The sequence below is a fragment of the Equus przewalskii genome, chromosome 7 (assembly GCF_037783145.1).
Source record: "Equus przewalskii isolate Varuska chromosome 7, EquPr2, whole genome shotgun sequence".
In the NCBI taxonomy this organism is placed as follows: Eukaryota; Metazoa; Chordata; class Mammalia; order Perissodactyla; family Equidae; genus Equus; species Equus przewalskii.
The window spans coordinates 15,567,645-15,588,894 of record NC_091837.1 but is presented as its reverse complement, the minus strand read 5'-3'; the positions used below and the strand labels follow the sequence as shown (position 1 = coordinate 15,588,894).

At 43.5% G+C, this 21,250-nt stretch overlaps 1 protein-coding gene across 15 annotated transcripts in view; it reads right to left on the bottom strand.

Moving 5' to 3' along the window:
* The window catches only part of CIT (citron rho-interacting serine/threonine kinase), a 154,719-nt gene that overhangs the window by 16,698 nt on the left and 116,771 nt on the right, over positions 1–21,250 (bottom strand). For 6 of the 15 annotated variants that reach the window (XM_070627115.1, XM_070627116.1, XM_070627109.1 and 3 more), the window contains 14 exons: positions 18,932–19,067; positions 16,948–17,052; positions 11,738–11,878; positions 11,203–11,310; positions 9,442–9,559; positions 9,003–9,167; positions 6,246–6,383; positions 5,522–5,702; positions 4,758–4,849; positions 4,153–4,257; positions 3,742–3,911; positions 2,405–2,485; positions 2,121–2,256; positions 352–491 (listed from right to left, as the gene is read on the bottom strand). In XM_070627115.1, the coding sequence (XP_070483216.1) occupies positions 352–491; positions 2,121–2,256; positions 2,405–2,485; positions 3,742–3,911; positions 4,153–4,257; positions 4,758–4,849; positions 5,522–5,702; positions 6,246–6,383; positions 9,003–9,167; positions 9,442–9,559; positions 11,203–11,310; positions 11,738–11,878; positions 16,948–17,052; positions 18,932–19,067 (1,816 nt within the window). Of the gene's footprint in view, positions 1–351; positions 492–2,120; positions 2,257–2,404; positions 2,486–2,927; positions 2,973–3,741; positions 3,912–4,152; positions 4,258–4,757; positions 4,850–5,521; positions 5,703–6,245; positions 6,384–9,002; positions 9,168–9,441; positions 9,605–11,202; positions 11,311–11,737; positions 11,879–16,947; positions 17,053–18,931; positions 19,068–21,250 lie in introns of all 15 variants that reach the window. The other 9 variants (XM_070627103.1, XM_070627104.1, XM_070627111.1 and 6 more) reach the window with 3 other exon arrangements.

Genomic DNA, 21,250 nt, shown 5'->3' with positions numbered 1-21,250 from the left:
CCTGAAATTTATATAATGTTATAAACCAATGTGACCTCAATAAAATAAAATTTTGTAAAAAGGCTCCATCACTCACACAAACACACACACTTTCTTTTTTTCTAACTCTGGATCATCCTTTTAGTTTTGTTAATTTTATTCTGATTTTTCTCTCTGACACTTCCTTTAGATTCACAGCCTGTGCAAGTTTCATGGCTGCACAAATTATTTCATGTGCCTAAAGGAAGCCAGAGAAATTTAACCCAGTTTGAGGTCATACAATTTCCAAGGCCAAATTAATAAGCCCTATAGAAAGAGGGGCAGTGCTGATGTCAAGAACATTCCGCCAGCTGAGCCCCGAGGAGAGCTTACCTTGCCAGCAGCGAACAAGTGGCAGCCTTTGACAGCTTCGAAGATGTTGGGCGAGATGTCGGGCTGGGCGGGAAGGTGCGACTGTGCCAGAGACTGCTTCACCTTCTTCACGTCAACAAGACACAGGGCCCGCTCTTCCCCTGAGAGGAAAAGGAACAGCTTCTCAGTCAGTGGGAGGCCGGGAAGCAAACACACGGGACGGCAGTTCTAGCTCTAGTCACAAATAAAAGCCAGCAAGGCCACGCAGATGGACTGAGTTTCCCATAGATTCCTGTAAATACAGTTTAGGTCCAACTTTTGGATCTAAAATGAAAACATTTGCCGTCTTAGTCAAGAGCATGGAAGGAAAAAAATTCTGCAGAGGTAACATCAGAGAACGTGAACTGTACTGTCAAACATGCTCCCCACCAAAGTAAAGACAGAATGTGTTAGGCAACAAGGGGCCATCTTATAAAACAAAAGCCTTGGACTATTCCAACATGTGGATGTCACGGAAGACAAAAGAAAGGCTGAAGATTCATTCCAGATGAAAGGAGACTAACGAGACATGACTAAATGCAATGCACGATCCTGGACTGGATCGTGAATCAGGAAAAAATACTCTGAAGGACATTACTGGAGCCACAGGTAAACCTGACTATGGGCAGTACATCAGAATATTGTATCACAGCAAGGGTTAAATTCTCTGAATTCAAAAACTGCACCGTGTGAAACTATTCCGTGTGATGCTATAAAGGTGGATACATGCCATTACCTATTGGTCCAAACCCACAGAACGGACAACACCAAGAGTGAACCCTCATGTTAACTGTGGACTTTGGGTGATGATGACGTGTCAATGTAGGTTCATCAATTGTAACAAATGTCCCACTTTGGTGGGGGATGGAGAGAGTGGGAAGGCTGTGCATGTGTGGGGGCAGAGGGTATATGGAAACTCTGCACTTTCTGCTTAATTTTACTGTGAACCTAAAACCGCTCTAAAGAATAAAGAAGGAAAGCAAGAAGAAAGAAAGAAACAAACCATCAAAGCAAGAAGCTGAAGAAAAGAGCTGAGAGACCATGAAAAGCCAGTTCCTGACCATACTATTTCAGCCCCTGGATGCATCCGGCTGTGTCTGAAACAAGACCTAACTGTGGAGGTTTCAAACACTGAGCCAATAAATTATTGTTTTTCCTTTAAAAAAAAAACTAGTACCACCAATAAAGAGACAAAAAAATTTTTGCCATGGTTATATGAGAGAATGTCCTGTTCTTAAGTGATATGCTTCAGAACTTGGGGTTATAGCTACAAATGACTCTCGAATAGTTCAAAAAAGTTAATGTCTGTGTGTATATAGGAAGAGAAAGAGAAACAATGTGGCAAAATGTTAACAGTGGTGACTTTAGACGAAGAGTCTCTGAGACGTCACAGAAATAAGAGACAACACAGGAACAGAGCAGGCAAGCTCTCAGAGGTCACGGCTCACGGAGGTATCGAGGTGATGAAGACAAAGGGTCTGACGTTTATGAGTCTCTGAGGCTCACTACTCTTGACTTGGCGTGATGGTGAGATGTTCTTTGGGGTGTCAGCCTGCACTACACTGGACACCAAGGGAACTGAGTCTGAGCAGAGAGCCATCAGCTCGGGCACCAGCAGGGACACCGAGGAAAGCTTCTGCTCCAACTTGCCACCAGGAGGGCCTGCCTTTGTGTTTCACAAGCACGATATTTGGCTTTCAAATACTTTCCCTTGAAAGTGAACAGAAAGTGCTGTGTCTTTGGCCTCCCACCTGCTATCATGAGTAGCTTCTCCAGGTCCTTGATGATGTAAATTTGGAAGACGGCTCCAATTCCTGGCACATGCGTGAGGGAGTTTTTCAAGACATTCAGTGCATAGAGCCCTTCCTCGGTGCCCACCAACACCACCTGCAAGGGCAGAAGTCCCAAACGGAATGTAAGCAGAACCACATCACCATAACAACCCCCAAAAATAAGCCGCGAAGCCGACACAGCCCTTTCTTGACTGCTTGTGGCGCTAGCCAGACACCAGCCAAGTGTCCAAAAACACCCTAACCTGGTCGCTGAAGGGCAGTGTGCAGTTCATGTCCAGACGGTCATCACCTTCCAGTTTCAGCAGGGAGTTTCCAAGCAATTTCTTTGCATATGTGAAAGAAAAAAAGAGGACATGGTAAGATTGAACTGTCCAGGGCAAACCCATCCAGAGAGACACAAGCAAGAACCGAGAGAAGTTTAATGCCAGGAAGAAAGACAAGTCACTCCTAAAAACACTCAGAAACACACATCTGCTCTTGGCTCGCCCCATCTTTTGATTTGAGCTCAAAAGGCAAGACGTGAATGTTATTGGTAACTCGGGGGTGGGTGTTAATTAGCATCGGAGTTATAACACGGCTTGGACTCAGGAAGAAATGAGTGTCGCAGACGTAGAGAGCCGTTCTGTGGTAGGAAATAAGCTGAAGCTAAAGAGATGTCACCTGCAAAGAGTTAATAAGCCACGTGGAAGGCTCCTGTCCCTCCAGGCTGCAGCAAAAGTGCAAAGCACGGTGTCAGCACAACCACCAGCCTGTGAATCTCTTTACCTGAACCCAAGCAGGCAGAAGCTCGGAGAAAATACAGTCGCAGCCCTATTGTACACATACAAATATGGATTTCAGTAACAGGCTCACACGGGTAACAACGAAACAGGTCATCAAAACAAGTCTACCCAGTGAGCAGAGCTCCTCTCAGGAGGGCCCCACGGTTCAGGATTTTCTGAGTGCGAACACTTAAAGTGTTGATTAGGAGCTAAGTGTCTGAAAAGAGCTGTTTCGTCTTTGGTGGAGGAAACGCCAAGGAGCGATGAGTGCTGTTTGTATCCTGGAACGTTCTAGGAGGGGTGATGCCAATCAAGGCACCCACGTTTCTAACATCTTAAGGATGAGTAGGATTTCAAACCTGCCTACGGAACAGCAAATCGTGTGGAAGCAATTGAGAAGGTTATGAAAAGCCTTTCTGAAGTAGACATGGCTGTCGGCAGCCTTTTGTGCTGCTTTGTGGCCAAAATGCTTGTAACTCAAGCCTTCAAACCAAATAAACTCAACAGAGTAAACAAGAGAGGATTTCCTTATAAGTACGTTTGCTGCTGTGTTGCCATAATCAAGATCTGTCACACCCCAAGAGTTGGCTACCGGTGCTGACTCCCCCATTCTAAAGGGCTCTGAGGGGAGGACCCGTGATGCCAGACAAGTCACCTCAGAGCCTGTATCTCTATCACCACAAAAGTCCCAATCATGACAGTCTCCAGCCATCAGCCCTCAGAGAGGGAGCCTGAGGAAAATCACGGCAGCCCATGGGAGTCCCACCAAGTCAGCCCCCTTTACAAAGATGAGCGCCTCTGCCCGTTTTCATACTCACAGCATCAGCTTCTGCTTTTTCCCTAGACACTCTCCCACCTGCGACAACTGATTCTAAGGCGGTGACCCAGCGCTGTTTGTCGGGGAAGCTGGGAGCTAGCAAGTAGAGGGTTCTCCCGGGCCAGCAGGTGGTATGAGGGTGAGATTCCATCTTCAGGATGTATGGGACATCTAGGAGATTCGACAGAGAGCACAGGGTTGGGTTTGGGTTCCCCCAGCTCCCACTGGGAGGGATGGCCCTGAGATAGCAGAGAGAGTGCCAAGCCACATGAGTCCTAGTTACCACTAAGATGGAGGAGCTGAGGAGGTTGGGCCTCCTTTGCAGGCCAGTCACCCCTGTGCCCCCTCCCGCCCTTGCTGATTTGTCAAGCCCCGCCCACCTGCAGAGTGGGGCTCTCCCGCTTCTCCTCACCTGCTTTGGCTGTATTTGCAAGTTCAGAAGCACCGACGGCGCCATGAATAGATACGTCCCCATCGGGAAGGCACAGCTCAAATTCTTCCACCGGCCTCTGTCCAGCTTGGTGCAAAGAGGAAGCGCAGAAAGAAAAACAAAAGAACAGGACCAAGAAAAGGGGAGAAGAGAGGAAGAGAGAGAGGGGGCGAGAGAGAGACAGTATGCATGGAAAGAGGCGCACGAGAACAAAGGAGGAGGAAAAAGGTGTGCAGAGAAGGCGGAGAGGGAAGATAAAAAAAATAAAGTGTGTCAGATGAGTAGCACAGTCAACTTTCTGATGACGATGCGGATTTATGGGCTAGTTGACTGAGGCAGAAGTTCTCTGAAGGTGTATTAGCAGGTAGAATCTTCAGGGCAGCACCCTGCAGGTTCTTCAGAGGGGAGACCTATAGACGTGAGTATCGTACCAATAACCTTTAGCCAAGTCATTTGGGTTTTAGTTTTCAAAAATGGAAAATCGTAGAAGGCTCGCAACGCAGTCCAAAAAACAAAGCCTTCACGCCGACACTGGGAGACCTGGGTCAACCACGTGCAATGAAATTCCCCCTGAATCATTAATTTACCTTCTCTGGCTTCGTTGTCATAAATGAGGACTTTGGATCCCTCCAGGACGATGTACTTCCTGTCCCAGCCTTGCTGTCCTCGTTTGTTATTCCTGGGAAAACAGAGATGGGAATGAAGAAATGTTTGAACTCAGAAGAATCAGGCGGGAGGAAGGGGTGGGCATGGGAGGGAATCTTCTCTAGAAAAGACACTTCCCTAGGAAACATCAGGAATGCAAGTGCCAGGGGAGGGAGGAAAAACTGCCTTCTACTCTTCTAGGTTCTGGGGCTGGCCTAGGAATTCAACTGATCTAAGGGAGATGAACAGGAGAAAAGCACACAAATTTTATTTTACATGGACATGGGAGTCTCCAAAGAAAATAAAGACCCAAGGAGCCGACAGGCTCGGGTGTTTGTGTACCACGTTGAACAAAGAGTAGCAGTTGTGAAAAAGTGACTAAAATGTCCAAGAGGGCCCAAGGAAGATAAGAGTTTCTTTAACAAGGTCTGTTGGCACAGATTTCTCTCGGCCGGTCTTGACTCCTGTCTCTGGTGATAAGAATGTTTCTTTCCTCTTGGTATAGAGAGAGCAGCTTTTAGCTGAGAGTTTTATCTCCTACTTTCAAGAAGAGAAAGGTGGAGGTCAGAGTGTCCTTCTTGCACCTGCTGTTTTTCAAGTGCCTTTAGCTCAAAATAATTTTTAACGCAAAGTGGCATATTTTGGGGTGACATTCTGCCACCATTCACCAGCACCCGCCCCAGGGCAAGCCACGCTGCAACAGTACCTGGGAACCTTCATCCACCCTTCCAGGTGCAAGCTGCTGCTGGGCTCCTTGGTCTGCAGACCCGGGGAGTTCATTTTGTCACGGCAGAAGGCCTCAGTGAAATGCGTGGCATATTCGGCTGGCAGGCCACAAGTGGCTGGCAAGCACGTGGAGCACTTGGGATGACACATCACCTGACATTCTAGGGAGAAGCAATGAACCACCTGAAAACACGCTTGGCGGATCCTGGACCATTCCCTTCCTCTGCCAGCCAACCCCCTGCCGGGCCGTCACTCTCACCCCATCATCCAGGTAATCCCTAAGCTTTCCCAGGAGCCAGGCCCCTCTAGAGAGAGGAAACAAGAGCCAAGCTCCCTGGACCCAATTTTCCTGGCTTCTCCCAGGCTGCCACAAAAAAAGGCGTAAAGGACATATTTGCACATTTCACTCGGAGCCAGCACACAGCCTAAAGGTAGGGAGAGACCAGCCTGATGAAGAGGGGCTGGAAATTAACAAAGCCGAAGGTATTTCACACAGGGGGTTGGAGACAGGAGCTGAAAACATTTATAAACTCACTCCTCTTTCAGGGGAAAAAGGGCGTCCTCCCACCGAAACTAAAAGCTTGAAAATGAATGCACTGTATGATGAGGAATCTAAAAAGAACAAAAAAAACCACCTCCACGAGATAGATTTTTTTAGGTGGAGACGCACAGGTGCTGCCGCCAAGCACAGCTGCTGCTCTTACCGAGACATTTGGATGCCTGGCGTCCAAAGTGCACAGTATCCAGACACACAGCACACTTTGTGGCTCGCATGTTCAGTCCTACATTAAATCGGTGAGGAATATTGTGGTGCATGCGCTCCTTAAGACGCCGACTGAATTCTGGAGGAAAATTTTTAAAAAAATCATTAGAGTGCTATAAACGACACCATCCAGAAGGTGAAAAGATAACCCACAGAATGAGATAAACATTTGCAAATCATCTCTCTGACAAGGAACTTACAGAATCTATAAAGAACTCTTACAATGCAATAATAAAAAGACAACTCAATTAAAAGATGGACAAAGGATTTGAATAGAAATCTCTCCAAAGAAGATAAACGGCCAACGAGTACATGAAAAGATGCTCAACATCATGAGTCATTAGGGAAATGCAAATCAAAACCACAATGAGATGCCAGTTGGTGCTCACTAGGTCATCTAGAATCAATAATGTGGACAATAAGTGTTGGTGGGGACGTGGAGAAACCGGAATTCTTATACATTGCTGGTGGGAATATAAAATGGTGCAGTCACTTTGGAAGTCCCTCATAAAGTTAAACATAGGACTACCAAATGACCCAGCAATTCTACTCCTAGGTATATACCCAATAGAATTGGAAACATATGTAACCACTAAAATTGGTACACAAATATTTTTAGCAGCATTATTTATGATAGCCAAAAGATGGAGACAACCCAAACGTCCATCAATGGATTAACAGATAAACACGATGAGCTATCCATACCATAGAATATTATTCAGCCATAAAAAAATGAAGTATTGATACATGCTGCGACAGGGATGCATATCAAAAACATGATGCTCAGTGAAAGCAGCCAGACACAAAAGGCCACATACGGTATGAGATACGAAACAACCAGAATGGCAAATCCACAGAGATAGTGAATTAGTGGTTTCCAGAGGTTGGGTGGAGGGAAAAATGGGAAGTGACTGCTAACGGATATACAGTTTTTGTTAGGGGGGGAAAAGTGGGGCCAAAGATGTTCAAAAATTAGAATGTGATGGTGGCACAACCTTGTGAACTTTCCAAATGAGTGAATTGTATGGTATGTCAATTTATCTCAATAGGCTGTTAAAAAAACCATTAGAGCAGGTTAGTTACAGATTGTGAAACTATTTTAACACTAACAGATGCATCTAGATTTACATGAATTAACTTAAAATCTCCATTATCCAGTTATTAGGAATGAGGGTTTTTTAAAGAACATATTACTGGTAGGAGATTGGCTATATGAGAGCATAGATGTTTGTGGGCATAAAGAAACATATGCTTTTAAGTCAAATGTTTGTAAATATTTTAGGCATAGAAGCTTTGTCTTCCAGATGAAATCATATATCTAGAGCTTTTCAGAGTTCAGTTTAAAAATCACTATTATGAATCAGAATTTCCAATTATTAAATATATAAACTTACTGAAGAATTTTCCCTTCATGTCCAGTTCTTTCATGAAAAACCTCCTTTTGTTAAAAACCCAACTTTTAAGCCTCAAAGAACTGATTCTTACATTTATATTCCAGGCTGTTAAAATTAACAAGATTGATTTTTTTTCTATTTAATGGGCCCCCCTCTCAACAGTGACCTGGAACTAGTTAAAGGCAGCTTCAAACAGAGAGAAAAGCTCAGGATCCCAATTTCTGAATCCAAAGTGAGTTCTCCATATAACATCGTCCCCCTTCCTTGATCAGACAGTTGCGAGGAATAAATAACACGCATGCACTTTGAAACTGTGAATATGCAACACACCCAAAGCAGGAGCTTGGAGTATTAGGAACGACTCAGGTAGCTGCTCTGTGCAGCTTTGTCGGTGGACACCAGGGCCTCCGTGTTACCATCACCACTTTGATGACTTTAAGAGTACAGCTCTTTGATTCAAAGTGTTGTGTAAACATAGGAAACAAGATGACATCCTCATTGAAGAAAAAACAACAATAAAATGCCATCAAGATTTACAACTAAAGAGGTTTGACACCATGATGCTGACCCACAGCTCTACTCCACGTTCCCTAAGACTTTCCAAACCACCTTCCCTGGCCCTTTTTTTCAGGTCCTTTCCATCTCTAGGTAGATAGAGTACTTTTGAGACCACAAAGAAAACTCACACGGTTGGTAGGAATATAAATTGTCACAAACTACCAATACTCAAAATGCATGTAATCTTTAACCCAACAATTCATTTCCCATGAACTTATCCTATAGCCATAATGCCCACAGAAGTACAGGATGTTCACTACAGGGTGTCTGTGGGAACAAGGAATTGGAAATAACCTAAATGCTCATCAACAAGGGTCTGTTTAACACATGAATCATACACCCGCACCATGGAATATTATGCAGCCCTTTAAAAGGTTGACGTTGATCCATGTGTTAATAAGAAACCCTCTAAGATAATGTTTTAACTAAAAGAAGAAAGGTATTTTGCAGAGTATAACACAGTGTGCTATGATAATTATAAAAGAAAAAAGGGCTGAGAAAAATACGCTCATTTTCTCATACTCTTTAAATATACACACATAAGATACATGAACAATACGTGGTTACATACATGAACTAGTGCCTGAAGAACATAATGGTTGACTCTGAGTAAGGGAAGTGGGATGGGGTGGAGAGAAGACCTACTTCTTACTCACTATCGCCTAGTTTTATTACTTGTCATTTTTATCATACGTCTGCATTGTAAAAAATTTCAACAAAACTCCAGTGGCCCCTTGAGAACGTACCCTCTGGAGTTGAAGACTCCTTTCTGCGGCTGGAAGGCGGGGCGAGCAGGCTCATGGCACTGGGCTGGTGCTCGGGTGACCGCACGATGGCGGACATGGCGATCTGCTGCCTCGCAGTGGCTGGCGTAGATGGGTGCGGGTGGTCTGTGGCTTTCCGGTGGGCAGCTGGAGAGAGACCAGTCCAACGTCTTTTGGTTAGCTGGGTCACCAGGAGGACCCAACCAAGTGGACTGCCCCTGGGCTGTCTTTCATGGACCCGAGACCAAAAGGACACATTTTGTGCCATATCGGCAACACCAAGGATGCCGAGAACTTTTCGGACTTGGACTGTCTGGACTGAAGGCGTATGGGCCATAAACACAGATGCTGAACTAGGGCCAATCTCCTTGAGATCGGTCCTCCGCCTTTCCACAGCACTTTGCGTAGTGAGCGCCCCTACCTTCCTCCCGGGCGGACCGGAGCTCAATGCGGGTCTTCTGAAGGGCTTCCTCCAGCTCTGCACAGCGAGCTTTCTCCTTCTCCAGGGCCACCTTCAGCTCATTGTACTGCAGAGGAACCTGTGTGGGCAAAGCAGGGTCCTCTTTCCGTCGACTAAATAAACCCTAGCAATGGAAACAGAGATATCTCCTAACTCCTGGAAACTGGCACTTTAAGCTAGCTAAAGGAGCTCTGACTTGGGAGGAGCAAACCACGAAAGCCGGGAGCATACTCACTGTAAGCAGATTTAGTAAAAATGGCATGCGAAGGGGGAAAAGGGGAGACTGAGCCACAGCCCATTCCAGCCGGCTGGAAAAAAGAGGGGTGCAGAGTTTTCACCAAGAGGCTTAAAGCTGCTTGAATTGCCACCACCTCTTCCTTTAGCATTTCCAAGGAGAGCCATTTCCTGAGTCTTTACCCTCAAAAAATGGAAGTGGAGGATGGAGTCAGGAGAGGTGGTTCAGAAATCACTCTTGCCTTGAATTTGTCTCATGATGCTTAGTTACAAGACACAGGGATGAGTGCTTTTAAAAAAGGAAGCAAAAAAATCGAATACTAAAAGGATGTCAAAACGAGGGGCTTACTCAAAAAAATGCAAATGGAACATGTACTGTACGTGAAGAAAAAAGAAAAACATAGAAGAATGCAACTGAAAAAAAATTAACAATGAAAAAAGAAATGGCAACACCCTAACTACATCAAGTGACATAATCAGATAACAGTCCACTGCTAAAACAAAAAAGATTAAATCTCATAGGCATTGCAAGCACAGACAGGCACATGACACACAAGAAAATCCTTCCCCTGCAGCCACCCTGAGTAGCAGGCTGCTCTCATCTCCTTACAGTAGAGACAGCATCAGGATCCACTGGGACCAAGGGCCCACCTCAGTCCACTCCTCAGTATTCCTCCAAAGGCATCGCAGGCCTTTCCTGCAAAACCGCTGCCTCTGCGACTCTGGGGTACAAATGCCTTTAGAAGGAAACGCGAGCTCCTTAGAGGCCCTTTGGAATGGAGAACACTTGGCCAAACCTAGGAGGAGGGCTTCAGCGGTTTAGGGAAGCATGTTTTGGACTTACTAAAAATCTCCCCATGCACGCGGGCAGATACATATAACCCTCTCCATAGGTTTTGCGGGTTTTTTGGCCATAGTTTTTAATATGTTGTCTGTTACAATTTTAAAGGGATGGAGCAGTACTCCATAGAAGGTACAGCTATCCAATCAGGCACTTTAGACGGGCATTTCGACAATCTGGGTCCCAGTCTCTTTGTGAGCCAACCAAAAGGACTGGACCAGACAAGTTCTAACCTTTTCTAGAGTCCCACACAGATGACCTGAGAATCCTTCTCTCTCTAGAGTCCCACACATGTGACCTGCTACTCCCTCTGGAGTCCTGTGCCCCGACCTATGTACAAACCTTTCTCTCCGCATACCACCCCCGCCCCAGCTGCTTAGGGAAAAAAATCACTCCCTTAACAGAGACAGGCACCACAATTTTAAAGGCCATGGACAGAAAGTAGCTTGTTACAGACTTTATAATGATACCCTCTCTTTAACAGCTATTCTGATTATCTCAAAACCTATTTTTCAACCCAAAATAAAACATTTTGTGCATTTTGTTCTCTTCAATGTTCCTAAGATGCTCTATCAACCGTGGTGTACACTGAAACTGAGGATCAAGCCAAACTGTCAACTCGCCACTTTTCCAACACTTTGACCCACCTTTTTCTTTTTAGCAGGTTGGTCCATTTTGGCTTGCAGAAAATCAATGAGTTTGGTTTGCTGAGAAATAGTGCCTTCCATTTTCACCTTTTCATGAGAATACAGAACCTAAAATTCAGGAAAACAAGAATAACCTCAGACCCAGAAAGAAGGATACTTTTAAATTTAGTACTTTAAGAAAATAAAAAAGAAAGTCATTAGGATGCCAGCATAGGAAAATTCAATGCCAATGCACTGGGTCAATATTTGTTCACTTAGTCCTCATCTTAGTGCCAAAACACAAAGAGGGAGGATGGATGGATAGATATGTGAAAAAGTAAAACCAGCAAATGATTAATATTAGAATCTAGGGAGTGATCATTAGAGCAGTTTTCCAACTTCTCTGAATGTTTGCAAATTTTTGTAATGAAATATTGGAGAAAATACACAACAGTGCACAACACAAAGACACTGACGGTTTCCCCAGATGACTTTGAGCCATCATGCTTCGCCTCTGCAGACAATTTTTAAGGAAATTCCCTCGGCCGGTTCTCACCTGAATGTTTTCCAGCTGATATTCCAGATCACTCCTTTCTGTCTTCAGCAGATCAGCTCGATCTAGAGCTTCTTGCAGCCCTTGAGTCAGCCGGAAAATATGATTCTTCTGCAGGTCCATCTGCTGCTGTAATTTGGCTTGCTAGTGGGGAGAAAGGCCGGAGAAAGGCTCAGTACCACACACAATACATCTTGTTCCCCCACTGTTGCAATTACCAAACTAATTTCAGGCACGGCACCAAAAGTTCGGCTTTTGAAACCATCTCATTCCAGAATTGCCAATTGTCTCCTTATTCCAAAACGATGCATGCATGGTTAAAAAGAATTTGCACAGAAATCTCAGATGGCCAGCAAGTCACACGATGTCCACTGTAACAGGAAGTCCAGTCTGGTGGGTCTTCCTTCCGGTCAGAGTTGACAGTTAATTTTGGTCCTTAAGAGTCTGAGCCATCTGAGTTAACATCTAAGGCAGTGAGAGTTACTGCCATGACAACTAAGTTCCAATTTGTCCTTATTTTTTGTTTTTAAGATCTCAGCTGTTACTATGCAGAATCACTTTGCACGGACAGTATGGAATACACAAGGCGAATCACGTCATCTCTAACTGAAAGAGTTCCTCGTCAGGGTGAGGGACCCCAAAAAGCACGCAAATAGCCACAATCGTAGGACATATTTTTACAGCGTGGGGAGGAAAGAAACAGAAGATCCCAGATTCAGTATGAGTGTTGGTAAAACCCAGGAAAAAAAAATTAAATTTAGTATACTGGAAACAGTTTTGTGCTGGAAATCTTCCCCCAATTTTTATAATGGAAGTCAACCAGAAAATAGGGCAGGTTATAAAGAGACTGCTTTTATGGCTCTCTTTCCCTAAAATGCTTCTGTGTCTACAAAGCAGGAGAGAGCAGAGATCCTGACAAAACACTGCTTGATTTCACCCAACCCCTGGTTTACAGTCTTAACCACGCTAGCAGTGGCCCAAATCCTCTCTTCCCTGGTGGCCTAGATCCTCTGCAGACTTAAGGACCGAGAGCTACTGAAGAGCACTAAACATCACCACCGGAGTTTTCCGACAGGCCATGGCAAAGCTCAGTGCTCCCGGCCCCAGCAAGCTGAGAGCAACTGATGACCTCGTGTTGACCCTCTCCATCTTACTTCACTTCCCTCTGTCTATGTTTTATTTTTCTTTCCTTTTCTACTCTTCACCTGCCCTTCCTCTTCAGAGGGCGATCACTGCTTGGGGCATACTGCAGGGTAGTGGAATAAGCCTGGACTTTGAAACGTTAGAAACCCTGGTTGAAATCCTGACTTTAACACATATCAGCCACATGACCATGGGATGCTTACACTGCCTCTAGGGGCATCAGGTTCTTCCTCTGAAAAAGGATATAATACCTGCCCTCACCAGTGACATCCTACACACAGTGCCCAGCACACAGTTGGTGCTCAATGAATTTTAGTGCCATCTCCATTGTCCTTCCTTCTTCCCTCCAACCAGGTCAGCTGCTCTCCTCTCACCTTCTTATCTGCCTTTCCCATCCCAACCTACTCCACCAGCCTCTCCCCTATCAATCCTCCATAAAGCAAGAGATACTGTTACTAACCAGAGACCACCCAGCCCATATGCCAACCTGGAATTTCTGAATCAAACCACAGAACCCCCTAAAATACAGGAAAAAAAGAAAAGGAAAACAGCTAAGATAACCTTTAAAAGGAGCTATCAGTCCCCTGCAGCACAAGTGATTTCTTCCACAAATAACCCTCTTTGGTTTCTTCCCACTATTTTAGGACACATTAATTGCTAGGCAGGAGGCAGAGAAACAAGTGCTGGGCACAAGAATCTGTTTGGTGACAGCCAGGCCCAAAATATTTTTCTAGAATAAATACATCAACTGTCCATTAGCTTTCCAAGAAATAGGCTGCTTATTTACTATAATAAAAAAACAGCTAAGGGGCTGGCTCTGTGGCTGAGTGGTTAAGTTCGCGCGCTCCACTGCAGGCGGCCCAGTGTTTCGTCAGTTCGAATCCTGGGCGCGGACATGGCACTACTCATCAAGCCACGCTGAGGCAGCGTCCCACATACCACAACTAGAAAGACCCACAATGAAGAACATACAACTATGTACCGGGGGCTTCGGGGAGAAAAAGGAAAAAATAAAATCTTTAAAAAAAAAAAACAAAAAAAAAACAGCTAAGAGTGACATTTGTGCTCAGTGAAATGTTTTTCAAAACCATTTACCTGCTTCCCAGAGAGAGGCAAAGGGAGGTGATTCATGGGTCGGTGTCAGACTGAAAGGAGGGCTTTAGCTATGTGCTTAGACCTGTCCAACAATTTTACAAGGGTGACAGGAGACTGGGAGGAAGCATGAAGGAGCTAGACGACAGAATGAGAGCATCAAACAACCCTGGTGGCTAGAAAGATGGATCAAAACCAACAAGAGAAAGTTCAGTGGGATGGTATTTTCTCCAACATCAACTGAATAAATACAGAACACAAAGATGTTAAAAAAACAAACACTTGTAGAAGGGTAGGTGGTGACTTGACAGGTCAACAGGTATCAATAGTGGGATAAAGCTACCCAAAGAGCCTGGGTCATTGGCAGAGGTTTCCAGAGCCCAGAATGGAGATGGAGATATCCCACTGTATTCCATGCTGTTCAGACCACATGGCCCTCTAGAAACTCTCTTTGCAAAGATAAATCTACCAGAAAAGAACATGCCAAACTTGGAGGAACTTGAAATATTTCATTTAGAAAAGAGAAGATGATTTGGAGTGGGAGAGTAGGTAAGATATCTAATCAACTGTCACGGAGATAATAAAAGTAGTTATTGAGGTCAGCCCCATGGCCTAGTGGTTAAGTTCACGCACTCTGCTTCAGCGGTCCAGGGTTTTACCAGTTCAAATCCTGGGCAGGGACATGGCATCGCTCATCAAGCCATGCTGAGGTGGCATCCCACATGCCACAACCGGAAGGACCCACAACTAAAAAAGTACACAACTATGTACTGGGGGGCTTGGGGAGAACAAGGAAAAATAAAATCTTAAAAATAAAATAAAATAAAATAAAAGTAGTTATGGAATCATCACAGGACTGTATGAGTTAATTCATGTAAGGTACTCAGAAAGGTACTTTGCACATATTAAGCGCTAATTAAATGTTAGTTGTTATTATTCTCAGGCTTCAGTCCAAAATAAAAAAGGACTTCCTAAGAATCAGAGTTGTTGAAAAATGGGTTGGAATGTGAGAGTCACTGTAAGTACTGAGGTGGAGGTTCAACAAGGCTCGCCTATGAGGAGTGCTGGAGAAGGGATTCTCTACCTTGGACAAAAGATTAATTTGACCAGGATCAGCAAATGGACTTTCAGCTCTGGTGTTACTTCCAGTGGACCGATAGTGGCTATAAAGTGCCATATCCAAAAGCTTCTGAGGCCATCTCGGGCTCACGAGGAAAGATTTGGGAGAAAGAGCCATTAGTAAAGTCTGTTAGGGGCAGGGATAAAGGGAACAGTGGCAAAAGTGCTGGGAATTTGGACTAGATGACATAAAAAAATTCTTTCTAACCCTGAGACTCTGATTCCGAACTCATTTTCAAGTCTCTGTCCCTAATGAAGAGGATATCTGAGTGAAGCCCTTGGTCACATGCTTATAAAGTGCACACCACAACCAAGCATCCTAGACATATTTTGGACAATAAAGATCATTCTTTGTTTCACAGTGGTTTCAACCGTCAGCAAAATCTGCCTCAAACTCAATGTCAGCCAGATGTCTGTGCTCAAAAATCTATCTGTGAGGTACAGACTGAGAAACTGGAAATGTTCTCACGTAGTGTAGAAGTGAGAACGAGGGGACTGAAGCCAGCATTCTATTCCGAGCACTGTCACTGACTCACCACGTAACCTTGGACCAAAGTATGGAGCTGTCAGGGCCAACTCTCCTTCCTCGGAAGGAAAATAGGACAGGCGAGATCATTGATTATTTCTGTTCTTTCTGTTTCCAACAAGTGCCCAAAGTGGGAACGCTGTCTATTCATTCCACATCAAAGACCATAATTCTCTCATTGACCACCAGGTAGATTTTTAAATTTGTATTACAGTGATCTTAGGGCTGCCTTTGGTGAACTTCCCATCCATGTATACCTATAATTAATTTGATTTTCAAAATTTTTTATTGTGGTAAAATATATATAACATAAAACTTACCATTTTAACCATTTTTAAGTGTACAGTTCAGGGGCACTAAGTACATTCACACTGGTGCGCAACCATCACTACCATCCATCTCCAGAACTTTCCCAAACTCCCACTCCTATTTTTTAAAGTATCATTTCATAAAACATTTCATACTCACCTGTAAAATTTTCACCAGACTTTTCAAACTTAATAACATGGCAATATTATTTCTACTAGCAGAGTTCCTCGGGAGTTATGGGTATCATACAGTAAACCCTCAGTTAACCAGAATAGGTAATCTGGTTAACTGAACTGTCAGGCTCCCTCCAAGAGAACACTCCTGGAGTCCAGCTTCTCATTAAATATCTTTATAAAGTGTGTTTGTCCTGGTTGGTCAATTCTAATGAACAAAGCAGAATCATCAGTGATTCAACATACAGGGCTTTGGTTGGGAGCGGGAAGTAGTCATCAATTTAAATGGAGATTTTCAGAATTCTGTTAAAAGGTACAGGAAATAATATAAGGGACGGGTTTAGGAGATCCATTTGAGCTTTTCATTTTATGTCTCAAAAGCAGGGCATAATTTTTTTTTAACTGAATTAACTGAATGTTCAACGTCTTCATGAAATTTGGTAGTCAGCATAATCTGATCAAGTCTCTGCCCTGTGCACAAAGCTAATTTGCATGGATGTGCTATCAGCCTGAAACTTAATATACTTTGGATGTTAACTCTAAAGAAAAATTTAACTTAATATTCATTCACCCGTCTATTTAATAAACTTCCATTTGGCACATACTCACTATGTGCTTCTCACTCTATTAAGCACCATATGGGAGGACACAAACGACAGGGATCCTCCGGTCTTCATGACACATTCTTTAATGTGTTAAATACCTTCGAGAAAGTATCAAGTGACCACTTTACTCTTCCTCGAAAATTCTAATTTCAAAATTTGAACGTCTAATTTGGATCTGACTACCTGAACGTAAATTTTCACTTTCGAAATTCCAGCTGGCTCTATTTAGCAGGTGCGTTCACTCACCTCTTCCAGAAGCCTTTGTTTGAGCTCTCTTTCGGTCTCCAGTTTCTGTTGTAAACTTCGGGCATTCATTTCCAGCATGGCGTGTTTCTTCTCCAGGTCGTTGAGCTGGACATTTGGAAAAATTGGCCATGATACCACATTTAGGAATGTCAGATGCTAATAACTTTTGGAAATATCCACAAACCTTCACATGTGAAGAATAATCAAGTTCTAACGGTCAGAATATAAATATTGTTTTTTTAAAAATTTACCACAAAAGTCCATGTCATAGACAGTCCTTATGTAAGTTATTCTATGAGGTAGGAATTATTGCTAAGGGGTGAGTCATATAAACAGCTGTGACAAGTTTGAAGCGGATGATTGCTTTGGCTGGATTTAATTAAAGAATCATGCTGAATGCCTGCTACTTGCACAGGATTCTATCAGGGGTTTTTGGGATGAAAGGATAGATGAGCTCTCTCAAGGAACCTACATGAAGTCACAAGCAGAGGGTGGCCCATAACTAGACATACACACAAAAAATGACTGCTTTGTCACATGATAATTTAGATACGGAGAAGAAAAACTGATCTTGAATGACCAGTCATCAAGAAAAGATGGTATGAGAATGTCTAGAGTCTTAAAGGAGGGGTGGAACTTGACTAGAGAATACTTTAAGAACAGTCAAATAGAAAAAAATATTCTTCAAGTTGAACACAAAAGGGTTTATTTATCTCCAAATAATATATTTATTTTCCTCATGAAAAAAAAAAAATAGCAAGCCAGTATCAAGGAAGTCAGGAACGTTCCTGAGTGGCAAGTTCTAGCCTTGAATTCAATCATTTTATTTCTATGATACTCTGGTAAGAAAATAATCAGATGTCTATAAAGACTTATGTTCATCACACTGTTATTTATAATGGCAAAAAATTGGAAGAAGCTCAAGTTTCCAACACAAGTGGAATGATTAAAATAGGTACTTCCGTGCAATTGATGTTTTTAGAACTACATCTTCAAAAAATATTCAATAACTCAGGAAAAGCCCCTAGTTATATGATGTTTTTAAAAAAAATACATAAAGCTGTTTATATAGTAAGAACCTAAATTTATACAAATATTTATGTGTGTTGTGTGTGTGTGTACACATAAACATATTATGCAAAGAAAAAACTACAAATAAATTCACCAATATAACAGTAGTGACAGATTACCAGTCACTTTTTCCTTTACTTTTCTGTGGTTTCCATAGCACCAGAATGACCCCAAATAATTACTCTTATAATCAGGAAATAACAGAGTTATACAAAACTCAGATTATTACTCTACGTGTGTGTTTGTGTGTGAAAAAGAGTATATGTGCGAGGCTACGTATATACATAAAATTTCTCTAATCTTCACTTTTGTTTTCCATAACATTGAAGCACTTATTCTAAATCTCTTTCAAGACTATTAGATTAAATCTCCAAAACAGTGGTCCATCACCTGGTAAATATAATATGGAGTGCTACATGGACAGAACACACGTATTTCCAGTGTGAAATACTGAGGACTAGCATTGTCGTCAGACCCTATCATGTCCCTGGACTTGGAACACAGGGAGGCTGAGCTGCCTATTACAGTAGCAATGGAATTAGCATTAATCCTTGCCACCAAGCACTTCCCAAGGATACTCAACATTAAATCCATAAATCCTTCTAGAAATCAAGTGCCAGAAAACGAGAGTTGTGCACGCAGATCAAAATTCGGACTTCAGGGGCCCAGAGAGGTGGATGTTAAGAAGCCATTGACCGACTGTGAGACCCCAGTACCCACCACACCAACTCACACTATTATCTACCAAGGACATCCCACAGTAAAGCATAACCATGTGACTCTACTGGACTGAGTAAACGTATGTTTATGAAATACGTTGACCATGGATTGCATTTGAATTTGTGTCAAGCATGCCTTCCAAAAGATGGAAATGAAAATGTTTTCCAGAAAGGCAGAAAGGATGGGCACTGACCTTGTCAGAGAGGCTCTCAGCTTTCAGCTTCTGTTCTTTGAGAGCCTGCTGCAGAGCGAGAATCTCGGCCTTGTGTTCCTTCACTGCCAGCTCCACCACCTGGCGCGACTCAGTGATGCGCTGATCAGCTCTTGCCCTGATGGAAAAACACAGGCCCATTTCAGAAGCCCCACCATCACTGACCCAGAGAAAGGAAGCTGGCCCATCTCTAATCCTGATAAGCAACCAAACTGGCTGCAGGCTGGATAGATGCCCAACCCTGACTCCTACTTCCAAGTTACGTCCTGCTTCCTGACCGCTTACTGAGTGATGATTTGACCCACTTTAGGCCTTGGGTAAAAATATTCTTCATAGGTAACGTTCTCGTGCGTACTCACTTGGAAAGGCTGAAGGGGAAAAGGCAATTTTCCAAATACAACCGGGCTGAAGAGGATGTGTCAAGACTGTCACAGCCTCCCTTGGGAGTGGAAAGGAAATGAGGTCCCACTGAAGGACTACAGGGTGCAGAGGACCATGGGAGATGCCATTTGAGCAAACATTTCTTCTCCTTAAAGTACATGCAGTAAGTTAAGTGTTCAGGGTGCTCATCAGGAAACTGAAAATTGAATCTGATGAATGTGTACATAAATAAGGTTAGAGACTAGAAAAATTAGAAGCAAACTAGAAAAATCACTTCCTCTCACCCATTTAGGTCTTACATTTTACTACTTCCACACCTGGGCTTGCAACACTGTCCTTCCCTACCCTACAAAGCCCGATCTGACTCAGCCTTGAAGGACAAACTCAAAGGTCATGTCCTTCATAAAACCTTTCTTAATTTCCCCTCCCAGAAGTAACCTCTCCTTGCTCTGTATCCAGAGCATAAATGTACTTCTCTCCTGGCACACCCAACTCTCTGTTTCAGACAATAAATATCTGAATACACAGTTTATCTCCACTAGACTCTTAGCCTCTTGAGGACAAGAATTAAGAATTATACTTTACTCATCTCAGTATCCCACATAACACCAAGACAGCAGGAAAAAAAGGGGGTAAAGCCAAGATCTTTCACAGTTGCCCTTGAAATTATACATGAAATGTCTTCCTAGGCACAGCCCATAATTTTACCTTCCACGTGTGGTTGTGTATCTCTTGATGCTAAAGCCAGCTTCTGATCCCTAAAATTTTCCCTGAAGGGCTCTAGAAACAGCTAGGATAGGAGCTGGACTTGAGGGCAGAGGGAGGGGGTCTGTGTGAAAGACCCAAACAAACCATGAGGACTCAGGGAGCCCAAGAGTTCAGAGGGCAGCAGGAGCAGGTCTTAAACCAGCAGCCCCTCACAGCAGCAAACACCTTGCGCAAGAGGATGCCCGAAAAGGGAACATTTCTACTAGTTTCTCTTGAAATTTAAGAGTCCTCATCTTTTGCCTCTAATCTTTTCTAGTTTAACTGACTTAGCATAGATTAAACATCCAACACATTGATGAGTCTACCATGGCCAAGGAAATGTGGGAAATGCCCAAATGAGTCTGCTGGAGTCGAACTAAATGATAGATATTTCTATGTATAGCTTATCTTGCTTAAGGAGTTTAGAATATCACAGGAAGGTGAGTTTCAGAAGAAGGTGACATTAGTGAGGTTATGAAGGATGGACATGATTCAGTTATGCAGACACGAAGTCATGGGGCTAACACTAGCCTATACGGAGCCTTTGTGCAAACTGGAAAAAGGCACCTGTTCTTCAAGACCATTTATTTCCATCTGCTGGTAAACTGTCGTAATATACCAATTTTGTTAGAACAAAACACTTTCCTGCTGTGAGCTGTAAAATTGTCATAATAAAGCTTCAAATCTATGATGTCTTCAATGTGAACGGCACCCCCTAGAGCTATGCACTACACAACCTGCACTATCGCGGCCTTGGCAAAAAGGGAACTGTGGAAACCAAAGCAGGAAAGCAGACGAAAGATACTGCCTGAACCTATTATTACTATTTCCTACCAAGAAAAAAGAAAAAAACCACTATTCTTCTAGAGCAGTTGTTCTCAAGTGGGGGCGATTTTGCCCTCCAGGGGACGTGACGCAATGTCTGGAGACATTTTTAGTGTCACAACTCGTAGAGGGAAGACTAGCATTACACACAACCAGGATTAAAATGGTGATGGTCTTGCTACACGGTCACAATGATAAGAAACCTGAAGAAAGAGTTTCTGCAAAGAAAGCACTGAGATACTTGCCCTGCTCTCCCCCCAGGCCTCTGCACAGGGGAAATGAACACCAGCTACTGCCACAGAATCCAACTGACACTGACCATATTTACAAGCAGGATGACCAACCCAT